Here is a 12,807-nt window from a genome sequence, read left to right as displayed (position 1 = left end):
GAATTGAGGATGGGGTTTCAAAGAATAAAAGAATAATTAAAGGTGAAAGGGGAATATGCTCTAAAACTTTGAATGGAAAAAAAGGGAGGAGGTGGAATTTGAAAATGGGAATGGGGAGAGAGAGTAGGAGAGATTCTCAATCAATATCAACTTGGGGTTTTGCATTTGGCGTTTCTAACCAATCCAACCAAACCAGGGTTTGTCAGCAGTGATGAGCCTGGCGATCTGTATTTGGAACCAGATCCAAGAAATGAATGACTCTCCAGTCAACCACCCATCACATCTGCATGTGTCACGTGTCCATGTGTGAGACTTTGTTTGGAAAACAGGCCTTTTTGGTGGGTCAAACCCATGGAAATTGGAAACCACCGGTGCCGCCATGGCGCCATCCCCTGATTTTGCAGAGATTTAAGGCTCCATCAAAATTTCACTATATATATAACGTCTCAACTTTTCATGGAAATGAGTCAAATGACTCTATTAATATTAATTATTATATTTAATAAATATATAAAAATTAAATACTTTATATAGTAAAATAAATATATACTTTTAAATTATTTAAATACGTTGAAGTATTTTAATTTAATTTTAAATATAAAATAGTTTAATAAATAAACATTATTATAATATTCAATCATTTTTATTAAAGATAATAACATTTTTATCCAATTCAAAATGATTTCAAAAAACAAAATAAAACAAAATCATATTCATTTTCAAGTCAAGTGAGCGAGGAATTGATATCTTTTTATTTTCTTTGATTCCTTTGAAATTATTTCAATGAATTATGTTTGATTTTAAGAAAGTCGGAATAAAAAGACAAGAAAAAAACTATAAAAAAAGTTTGTAATATTTTTATTTGGTCTAAGAAAACAAAATAATTTTTCTTAGACGTAAACAATGGCTTAGGTGATATGACATTCTAAAATTGGCATTAGTGTGACTGGGTCGACCATTTATCTCTTAAGTTGACAGTTGACAGTTGACACTTGCAAACAAGCCTCACCAAACTTGACCGGACTCCGGAGAATGTTTGTTAAATATGGATGTGAATGGGGATTGGCTGAAATTATTAAATTCATACTGTTTCATTCTCTCAATACTACCAAATTTGAAAAATATACTTCTTTTTGTATTAAACTATACATATAATGTTAGGTATAGGAACAAGAGAACTTCGGCTTGTTGAGGTTCATGATGTCACTCGTATCGGTATGTACATAAGAGCGAGATGGAGTTCAAGATTGTGGTTGGACGCACAAAGAAGAAAAAGGAAAAAAGATTAGCATAATCTCCGAGAAGAAATGAAGACAACCTGCCATCCATCGGCCACGTCACTTGATTATATTTACGGTTACGGGCTTACAGCTATAGAAAAGTATGATTGGTTCCTCACTTTCTTTATGCTTTCTCTGGAATCTTCATTAATCCATATTACAAAAAATTATGATTTAATTACCCTCAAAATTAAGATTTTAGTCTTTCATAAATTAAAAACCCAAAAATTAATAAATTAATATTAATAATAAAGAACACGTATTTCAATCCCAATCCACAGATCTAAAAATATATTTCATAAAAGCAAATGCTAACTTAAAAAATTTATATCATTGTTATCAATCAAGCTTAATTAAATATCTCACCTACTATTCAATTACTAATTTATTATTAATTATCTAATCAAGTATTATAACATTTTTATTATATAAATGAATTATAATATTGACATATAAATACGTTAAATTACTATTTCTTAATTTATTAGTTTTAATAATTTAAAACTTAATAACACTAAGCTTTATTTAAAATTTAGACAAAATGTAAATACCACGTAAGTGTTAACTAAATACACTTTTGGAGACAACAAGCAATCGATGCATCCATGCATAAGACAGATGTAAATAGTAAGAAAATTCTAATATCTACTAAACTCATAATTTCAGCCATTGGAAATGCATTATAAAATCTAAATCTTTTGATAAAAATACAAATAAATGACATCAAAGTTCAAAAGAATAAGGCTAAATGTAGACAAATATAATCCAAGTATAAAAAAATGGAATCAAGGTATACAACAATAAAATGTGAATTAAACACAAAACAATGAGATTAAAGTATATACGGAAAATATTATGATTGATCCTATTTTTTTGATAGATATAGATTCGATAGTGAGGGATATGACCAATTAATAATTGAGAAAAATAAAGAGCAAAACGGCAAAATATATAGCCATGACCACTTCCTACTTTAGGTTGAAGCTCTAAATTGAAGCACCATTAATATGATGGGGCATTTCGGTTGACTTGATGCATTCAGGTTGACCCACAATACAATCAGAACACACGACTACTCTGAGGTTAAACCCCTACACTAGATGCACCCCCTAGGAGTATTACTGACTTAGCCAGCTCACATGCATGGGGGTTCAACATTCCTCACCCAGACAATGACAGACAGCCCCAAGACTTTATAGGCATGGCAATGTCATTTCAAGCATGGAAGGGAGATCTTTAATTGTCTGAATCATCAATGGGCCCTCAACAAGATAATAGCATGTCACGGAAAGGAGGAAGCTAGAGTTAATAATTAAGAACTGCAGATGCCATTGAATCGGTAGCATTGAAGGGGAATGGTTCCACGACTACTAAAGAAAAACAAAAACAAAAAGAATTGGAATCTTTTGCCATCTTCGCCACCACCCTTTTAGACCCTATTTTCCAACATAAATGCACATGAAAATTAAAGTAAAACTAAGGTTGAGTGGTAAATTGCAAGCTGCAATTTCTTGGACAGGAACAGGATACTGGCTTTCTTCTACCTCCCCCATCTGGCCAATTTAGAAGCATTTCCTATGCACAATAGATGGCCCAGATTCATCATACTCTGCCTTTGCTATCCACATCTGCATTACAAATATCACATTCAGTACTTGTAGCAAATTGCTACATCAAGAACAAATCTTGGAGTGAGGAAAAAAAATGTCTGAAAAACAGAGAATATAGTTTTGTTTCATTTGGGTTCATCAAGAAGATAGTAATGTTTGTAAAACTATGATGAATAAGTATTCAATGGTGAACTGCCTATTTAGAAACGGGTACTGAAAAAAAGGGGCCCTGTTTTGATGACATTTGTATAAATGAAAAAACATTTTAAGGGCCTAGTACTCTAACAAAAACATATCCAGTACTAATGTGTATTTGTTGAGTATGACAAGGTATAAATATGGGCCTGCCATTAAAACGCAGGGCAGGTATCATAATCATAATCATCATTATATGTATAAGGAACATACCTGCTGGAAAGTGCTGAGTGATGCTAAGATGGAGCCTCCAATCCATACGCTATACTTCCTCTCAGGAGGAGCCACCACCTTGATCTTCATGCTGCTTGGGGCTAATGCAGTGATTTCCTTGCTCATCCTGTCTGCAATGCCTGGGAACATGGTTGATCCACCACTGAGGACAATGTTTCCATATAGATCTTTTCTGATATCAACATCACACTTCATGATGGAGTTGTAAGTAGTTTCATGAATGCCTGCAGCCTCCATTCCAATCATGGATGGTTGGAACAGGACTTCTGGGCATCGGAAACGCTCAGCACCAATGGTGATCATCTGTCCATCAGGCAACTCATAGCTCTTCTCAACAGAGGAACTAGTTTTGGCTGTCTCCAGCTCCTGTTCGTAGTCAAGGGCAATGTATGCCAACTTCTCCTTTACGTCCCTCACAATTTCGCGCTCAGCTGTGGTGGTGAAGGAGTAGCCACGCTCAGTCAGGATTTTCATAAGTGCATCAGTGAGATCACGACCAGCCAGGTCAAGACGTAGGATAGCATGTGGAAGAGCATATCCCTCATAGATGGGGACAGTGTGACTGACACCATCTCCAGAGTCCAGAACAATACCTGCAATGAATTACCAGATGGCACCATAGAGACTTTGCACAAAAACATTCCTTTTTGTGAACTAGTGATGTGAAAAGATTAAGATCAAAACATTATTCTTGGATTGGAAAACCTTAACATGTTTACATATACATATTCTGGAAAGAATCATCCAAAAAATTGATTGTTGTTTTCACTATTTTCGCATATAATTCCATCAAACTAGTAAAAGCTAGCTACTCTGATGCAATACTTCCCTAGGCTACTTCTGGATAGGAGCTGAAAAAAAAATAAAGCCTATGAATTTTGAACAGGAGGGTTACTAATACACCACTCCAATGATTTGTTCTAAATGCCTTTTATTTTACTTCTCTAGAGAGCAGGTGCCATCTACCTCATCAAGGGAGAGTCCCATGAATTGATTTCTAGTAAATTTGCAAGTTACTCCCTCAGTATTGAGATCATCTTCATACAGATTTCAAAGCTTTATTGGTTATTATGAATCATTCTTCCCTGAGTTACATCTAGTTCTTAATTTAACATAAAATCATGCGATGGAGAAATAGTTGACTGCATACCAGTTGTACGTCCACTGGCATAGAGGGAAAGAACAGCCTGGATGGCAACATACATAGCAGGGGCATTGAAGGTTTCAAACATGATTTGGGTCATTTTTTCACGATTAGCCTTTGGGTTGAGAGGAGCTTCAGTAAGTAGAACTGGGTGTTCTTCCGGAGCCACTCTGAGTTCATTGTAGAAGGTATGATGCCATATCTTCTCCATGTCATCCCAGTTGCTCACAATGCCATGCTCAATTGGGTATTTCAGAGTTAATATACCACGCTTGGACTGAGCCTCATCCCCCACATATGCATCTTTCTGGCCCATCCCAACCATCACACCAGTGTGCCGTGGACGACCCACAATACTAGGAAACACAGCCCTTGGAGCATCATCTCCTGCAAATCCGGCCTAAAGGTTGGCATTGCATCAGACCAAAAAACAATTCAACAGTGATGTCAGTGAATATCATGCAAGCCTTCAGAATTAGCTGTGAAGATTGATAAATGACTTAGCAGGTTATTATTTCTAAACAAATGATAATCCTGATATGATACCTTAACCATTCCGGTACCATTATCGCAGACAAGTGGCTGAATATCTTCTTCTGCCATTTTAAATCAGTTTCTGGAGAATATCAACTCTGAATCAGAATGGTAAGACACAGGAAATAAAAGAAGCAAAAGAAGAGAAAAAATCAACTGCTAGCGGATTTAAGAAGCTATTAACAATGGTATTCTCTTGAGTTGTTCCTAGTCTGCATTTTGCATTTTTTCCATATATATATATAAATCAAGATGACAATGATAACATCATATTCCATATGGGTGTCCTATTCTGTTCAACCATAACCATTAAGAAATATGATCTCCAATAAACCATTAAAAATTATTTTCATCAAACCCTCACAAAGATCAAAATATTCATTACATAAACAAATATGAAATAACTAATCATTAAGCAGCTAAACAGTGGGTTAAGCACCTAATCAAACTCTTTCCATTTAAAAATCATATCATGTATGCATTCCATTCCATAATGAAAACGCCAAACCGAACCCACAATAGTCAAACAAAAAAATAAGACAAAGAAATTTCTCAAAGGACAACAAACATGGCATCATAAGTTCTTCAAGATTCAATTCACTTTTGAAATTTGTAAGGAATGGAGTGCAAATGGATATTTCAGAAAAATTGTTCACTAAAAAGCACAACTTCCGAAAATTTAACGCTACGAAACAATGCGATAGATTCATTAACCAGAAATTAATCAAGCAGAAATCGGGGTCACCCAATGCGGATCGTCCACATCAACAGACGAATCAAAACGATCCATAATAATAAAAAATACTATGCCAATTATCATCAAAATCACAAGATTCGCATCCGATGACTGAGGTCCGATCGGAAATGGCACGAAATTTAACCACTGATTCGAATGACCAAAGATTATAGGAAACGAAAAGAAGAAAAAAACTATAGAAGAGAATATTATTTTCCAGAGACATAAACAGAAAACAAAGAGAGAAAATGTGGAAGAGAAATCACTGGAGGAAACCCTAGATTTGGCGCTTGAAGGAAGAGCCTTCTTCGATCTCAGCTGCGCGCCCTTCGGTTCGAACTTGGGGAAAAATTAAATAATAATAAAATTAAAAAAAGAAAAGAAAATGAAACTCAAAACAAAAATGAAATTCGCTTTTAATGGTGCTCCTTCCAACATGCCTCTGGCAAATCCTGGCCGTCCGCTATTTTTGAGTCTAGATAGAAGGAATTGACGACACGTGTCCCACGGGTCTGGATCTTCCAGTGTAAAGTGTAAACGACTGTTTCATATCTTTGTCTCGAAACGATGCACACTGGGCCACTCAGAGTGGCCCGATTAGGCCCAGCATAACACTGGTCTGGCCTTTTAACAGTTCAAACGTTTATCCGGGCCACGCTTTAGTAGTGGGTTTGTCCATTCTCAGTGTGGGCCTCAAAAATCTACACTTGGAGGGATTCCTTCATTGAGATTCTCTGAATTGAATAATTTTATTCATTTTTTGCCCATGATATGAGACATTGCAGGCAGATATATGGTGTCAAACTATTCATAGTGTATGACCAAAAAGATACAGCAAAGTAGATTAAAGCATCATCTTGCTTAAAGAACATGATAGCATCATGGATACCCAGCTTCTTCCAAAGGTTGCTTTGGAAGCAACACCTCCATCAATCCATATGTCAACGGGTTAGGCCAACCCTTAAAAGGCACAAAAACCTTATAATTTTCAAACTAAAAAAGAGGGTGAGATTCAAATAAATAAGCTTTTAAGGTGAAACAGTGCTCTATAGCACAAATCGACCTTAGTTTAGGGAGGTGAGCAGGGCTTGGAGGCCAATTTAGTCCTACTTGATTGGACAAGCTCCACTATGGTTGGAGATCACAAATGTGAAAAGGTTAAGAGTAAAGGTAAAAAGTGAAATTAAGGTTGAAGGAAAAAAGTAATGCTTATAGAGGAAAAGGAGTCTTCTTGAAGTATGTTGGAAGTTGATTTGACGACTACAATAATTCCATACTCCTTTTAAAATTAAAAAAAAAAAAAGGATGTTGGGAAAGATGGGTGACGTGTAGTCTCTTTTATGATAATTGGGATTAATTATCTAGCATGTAGTCTCTTTTTAAAATTTAAATAAATTGAGATAAAAAAAAAAATAGTGCTAGATTGGAGTTAGTGAGATACATGCCAATTACATCAAGGGAATTATGGAGGAGTCTCCCAAGGCTTGTTCTTATTTCTAGGATTTAAATCAATAGATTGAGTGGAGGAGTAACACCAAGTCCTAAACCCATTAGTGGGGAAAGATTTTGATTAATTTTCAACCACTAATTTATTACCATTGGCGAGGAAATTATGTGAGAAGACTTCCTCTGGCATAAACCACTACTCTTACAACATCAAACTCATATATTAATGAGTAGTAAGTAGTCATTAAATCGATTAGACATGCCATACTCATTCTAGCCATAAGGTGTAGACTAATCAATGTCATAGCCATTGACTCCAAAGGCTAGTGTAAATTTAGTGGGAAGACTGAAACTATGATACAAGGATGACATCCAATATGTTAGGTAAACAACCTTGGGAAAATAGTTTTTATGTAATGTAATTTGATTAATATTATTTGGTGTTCTTGGTGTAATGTTCATGCCAAATTAATATAAATTCTTGTATTCTAGGTGAAAAATCAATAATTTAGTAAGATAATACCTAAAGGAGTTGAATAGTTGTTTTAACTTTTATTTGCTTAAAAGTTAATTCTTTTTAATTAATTAGTTAAAACCTTTAAGAATACAAGGAAGATTGAAAAATAACCTAACACATAAAACAAAAGATTTTTTTTTTTCTACATGGAAAATCTCCATACAATGCTTTGAGATGTAGTTTTACGGAGATAAAAAAACCATGAGTTAGAGATCTCAAGTTTACAATCCCCTGTATAAGAATGCAATATAGTTTACTTGACAAATGTTATCTTAAGACTTACTTTTTAGCACCTATATTGCATTTCACGTTTGCAATGCAACACCTTGTGTGCTCTTAATGGATCTCACTTCAGCACCTAAAGGAATTCAAATCTCCTTTACAACTTGACAAAAGTATAAGAATCTTTTTTGAGAGTTTTAGGAAAAGAAAGACAAATTAGGTTTTCCAAAATATTTGTATAAAAAAAAAAAGGACCTATTTAGGTAGGGTATATATAAGCTTAATGGCTTAGTGGGCTAATTCAAGAATAATCTAAAAATAAACCTTTAAAATATTCAAAGACAAATTTCCAAAAATATGGAAGATTTGATCATGAACACTTAAGCACCCTTAAAGCACTATTGCCAACACTCAAGCACATGAAGCAATTTATAAAACAATTGGAAAAAAACATATATACTCAATTTTAACTCAATTGATCTACACCATATCAACCTAAACACTAACTTGCTTTTCCTAAGCATTTCTTTACCCGCTTATGTTATCCTTGTTGATACCTTGTCAACTGAGGATGGATTCCTCCCTTAGACGTGGCAGAGAAAACTCCCGCTTTGATACTGGAATCTGGGCCTTATGCTTCCCTACACAAAGATGTCTGGACGGGTTGTCCGAACACACCCTTTGAAGCCCAAGTCAAATGTTAGGAAGAGTGGAAACCTTTGGAGAGAGAGAGAGATAGAAAGATAAAAGAGTGGGTCTAAGAACTCATTGTGTCCTCCTCTCTTCTATTTCGATAGGATTTTTATAATGCTCAAATATGAGGTCAGACTCTGTAGTGCTGAGCTGGCCCTTGTAGTGATGATTGCGAAGTAGTGACAAGGCAATCATCACATTTGCAGGCGACTGGGGGCTATGTTAGAGGACGGGTCGTGATACAGCTTGCCACCCTTTCAACCTTGTTGATGGCTTGAGACTAAGCATGCCTATCTATTGAAGTAGAGGAAAGGATGGGAAAAGCCCCATCAGTTAATCTAGTGTTAGCTAGTCGTGGTATTGTATATCAGAGAAGACTTGGGACTATCAAGGAGATGTGGGCTGCTTCAGCAGGGTGAATAGTCCGGATAGGATGTCTTCGGACGCCTTGGAGGTCATCCGGGTAGTGATGAAGAACTGACACGTGGCCCAGTTGAGGTGATGTCATGTGGATAGACACGTGGAAGTACTTATGAGTGGACACGTGAGATAAGGTCCTCACAATCCTAATTGATTAATTAACAATTTTGAGTAAGATACACTCTAAAAAGATTTTAAGTCATAATAAATGGAACAAAATTATCAATCTTCGATTACATAACCTAATGTACTAGCACATGGTGAATTACCTCATTCTTCTAACTAGCTTGATTTCTTATGTAATATTGGTATTGGTGCAAGTTTGATAGTTTAAAAGTCCCCTGTCGAAGCATAAAAATAATTTTTTTTTTAAAAAAAAAAACAAAGGACCCCAATATATATATATATATGTACTCATAGTTACTCATGGAGCCAAGATTCAGGAGCATTCTTTTACGTGCTTGGTGATGGTGACTGACTCCTCAAATACAGTTAAGACACTTATGCATCAAACCAACACATTCACTTAAACCCAGTTTTATCATTCCTTACGAGAAGGTAGGAGACAATGCTGGAATATGAATATTTTTTAAAACTAACATACTCAGCACATAAAGATGGAAAAGTAACACTATCACCTGCTAATTTGTTTCAAAGCAGTGTATGAAAGGTTAGTTTTCCTAAAATGATAACCAGGTTCTACTTCTCAAAATAATTCTTTAAAGTGCATGAAAATAAACCCAGTTACTCCGGATTGGTCACATGATTTGTCCAGGGCAAAATTGCTATTCTGACCATCTAAAATTCAATGGTTATTACCTATTAGAAGTTATTTGTTAAGAGAGATCCGAGGGTCACTTTCAACTTTCAAGTCCCACTTGAACTTGCATCCCCATAGAGGTGCTTTCCATTTTAAAAGGGAAAAGGGAAAAGGGAAAAGGCTAAAGGGTAAAGGAAGAAATCTTTGATAAAACTAGTTCTCCCAGGTCAGAAGATAACTGATAGATCTAACTCCCGAGAAGTCTAAGAGCAGTTGGCTGACATCACAAGATTCATAGCCATTACTTCTAAAGTAACCATGCACATGCAGGCCACCCTCCCAAATCATACTTCCACTTCCTCTCCACTTTTCTCTTTTCATATATTCTATGGCAAGTGAAAGAGAAGGTTTACTAACTTTGAACCAAACCCAACTTTCTAGTCCATATCTCTCAAAACCCTAATCAATGTGATCCATAGGATTGTATATTTGAAGGAGTTTATTCATTAATAATAGGTCTATTTTTTAGTGATTAATCTATATTTTTTAATTAATATGATTTATATTATATCAGAGCTCATATTGACTTCAATGCTCTAAAGTGGTTGAGCAATAATATACTTACTATTAGGTTTAGTAATTTAAAAAGCAAGTCCAACATTGATCCTTACATATGTTTGAGAAAACATGATACCCGGGCCTGCATATACTTAAATGTAAGAGCTTTTATATTATAGGAAAAAGGAAATTTTCCACCGGTTTCCTTAGATTAAGGAACCTATTTGAGAAAGTCATATGATCCAAGCAAGCAATACACCAGGGTCATGCCAAATTTTGGTTCAAATGCTTACAGGCCCCATTCATCAAATCCCACTCCTGATTTTTGGTCTTGTCATGAACCTTCTTTATGGTCACACAAGGATACAAAGGGGACCCAAAATGCTCATTTGGTCCAAATAACCATGTCATTGGTTGACTCTACAACTTCTTTATTGGTCCATAAAAGTATAAACATATATAAAAACTAATAATTATAATTTTTATCATGCTAACCTCTTATCTAAATTAGAGTATGACAGCCTTTCTCAGTGATGTGTTTATTTTTTTCTTTAATTGTTTTTAATGAAAGTTTTTATTTTAAAAAGTGTTTTTAAAAAAATAACTAATTAAAAGTGTGTTTGACAGTAATTTCAAAAAATATTTTTAACAATTCTAACACTAACACTTTCAAAAATTTTAATCACTAATTAAGTTCAAGTGTTAAAAAATTTTCAAGTGTTAGAAATACTAAAAACACTTCTTATTATCATTGTCAAACATACTCTAAATATTTCTTCAAAAAAACATTACAAGTGATTTTTCAATTGTTTAAAAGCATTTTATAAATTTTGTCACATGCCTTTTTTTTTATATAAAAAAAAAAAACACATTATCAAATACACTCTTAAAGTCTATTTGATAATACTTTTTAAAAGTATTTCTAATCCTAAAAACACTTGAAAATGTTTTTAAGGTAAAAATTAAGTATTTGACAATATTTCAAAAAACACGGTTGAAAATTTAGAAAAACACTTGAAGTGTTTTTTAGATAAACACTTGGAAGGTGTTTCTTTACAAAAGCACTTCAAAAATTTTCATATATTTCCAAAATATCATTTCTCGCTATCCTTTATTTTTCTTTCACTCTCTACTTCCCTTTCACTCTCCTCTTTCTTTTTCAGTTCCTTTTCAAAAAAAATAATTTTTTGAGTTTTTTAATAATATAAATGTTTATATATATATATATTTTTTATAATAAAAGTTTTTGATTTATTATAATATATTTTTCTTAATAAATGTACTTTTTAATAAATTATATTATTAAAAAAATTGTACTTATACAATATATTATCAAAAATACTATCAGAATCACTTTTTTAAATTATCATAAAAGCATTTTTAACAAGAAGTGCTATAAAAAAAAAAAAAAACACTTTTAGTAAAAACACTTCTACTAGTAGTAGTGTCAAATGAGCACTTAAAGTCCATTTGGTACTGATTTTAGAAAGTAATTTTAATTTAGAAAGTGTTTTAGAAAAAATTAGGTATTTTGTAAAATTTAGGAAACACTTTTAAAATTTTCACAAATTACTTTTAGCTTTGAAAAATCAATTATAGTATTTTTTTTTTTTGGAGAAACACTTCATAGGTGAATCTCTAAAACAAATTAAGATAAAATACTTCCATTAAAAACACAAAGAAAACGCTTCCACTAAAAATATTTTAAATAAAAATACTATCAAATGTGCTTTTTATAATATTTTTAAGTCCCATATAATTTCTTTTTTTTTTTTTTTTTTTAAGTTCAACAACAAAATTCTACATGTGCCTAAATAATTCCTTAAAAAAAACAATTTAAATATGAAAATAAAACTATTATTATCATTATTCCTTCTTTGTTTTTAATTTTTAAAATCAATTATTTTTATAAAAATAAAATATTTTATACAAAAAATATACATTTTACCTTACATCTTTAAAAATTATTTTAAAAAATTTTAAATTGAGACCTCAATTTTTTTAAATAATTCGTAAGATCGTTACTTTTTCAATATAAGGCTTAATAGTTCTTTTATCTTATTATAAAATTTATTATTATTTTATGATTTTAAAAATAAAAGTCAAAAAATGTATCCAAGCACACTTTTGACTTCCCCTTCTTCAACTTTTAATTAAAGTAAAAAAAAAAATATATTATCTCCGACAAAATTTAAAATTAGTTTTTGACCGAGATTATCCAACCACATAATTAATAAATAAATATTACAGAATTTTTTTCTTAAAAATTGCATAATATGATGTAAAAAAAAAAAAAAACCATCCAAGAAAATTGGCGGGAAAAAGGCAAAGAGAGGCATAGGAGAGCACAGGAGTTGACAATATGGGGGAGAGATGATTGTTGAAGATGGGCCATCACATGATGATGGGAGATGGGAAGCAAAATCATTAAGCATGAGCATGGGATGCAATTATGTAC

At 33.1% G+C, this 12,807-nt stretch overlaps 1 protein-coding gene across 2 annotated transcripts; it reads right to left on the bottom strand.

The window, feature by feature from the left end:
* Window positions 1–2,562: 2,562 nt before the first annotated feature.
* Window positions 2,563–6,225, bottom strand: LOC100246726 (actin). Of its 2 annotated transcripts, none has more exons than XM_002283903.5 (5): window positions 6,000–6,225; window positions 5,010–5,079; window positions 4,470–4,863; window positions 3,299–3,912; window positions 2,563–2,908 (listed from the first exon to the last, which is right to left on the bottom strand). In XM_002283903.5, exons 2-5 carry the CDS (start codon window positions 5,064–5,066, stop codon window positions 2,843–2,845), a joined length of 1,131 nt encoding a protein of 376 aa, XP_002283939.1. In that variant the 5' UTR covers window positions 5,067–5,079; window positions 6,000–6,225; the 3' UTR covers window positions 2,563–2,842. The 2 variants fall into 2 exon arrangements, with proteins under 2 accessions (XP_002283939.1, XP_010651027.1); XM_010652725.3 differs by having other exon boundaries at window positions 6,010–6,134.
* Between the last annotated feature and the right edge of the window lie 6,582 nt (window positions 6,226–12,807).

This window comes from Vitis vinifera, chromosome 6, assembly GCF_030704535.1.
Source record: "Vitis vinifera cultivar Pinot Noir 40024 chromosome 6, ASM3070453v1".
NCBI classification, from domain to species: Eukaryota; Viridiplantae; Streptophyta; class Magnoliopsida; order Vitales; family Vitaceae; genus Vitis; species Vitis vinifera.
Note: the sequence above shows the minus strand (reverse complement) of the source record. Positions and strands in the feature narration are given on the sequence as shown.

Coding starts and splice junctions, on each gene's coding strand:
- LOC100246726 (XM_002283903.5), bottom strand. CDS start 5,066: ATGGCAGAAGAAGATATTCAGCCACTTGTCTGCGATAATGGTACCGGA. Junction 3,913..4,469: donor TGCCAGTGGACGTACAACTG/GTATGCAGTCAA, acceptor AATTCATTGCAG/GTATTGTTCTGGACTCTGGA. Junction 2,909..3,298: donor CACTCAGCACTTTCCAGCAG/GTATGTTCCTTA, acceptor TTTGTAATGCAG/ATGTGGATAGCAAAGGCAGA.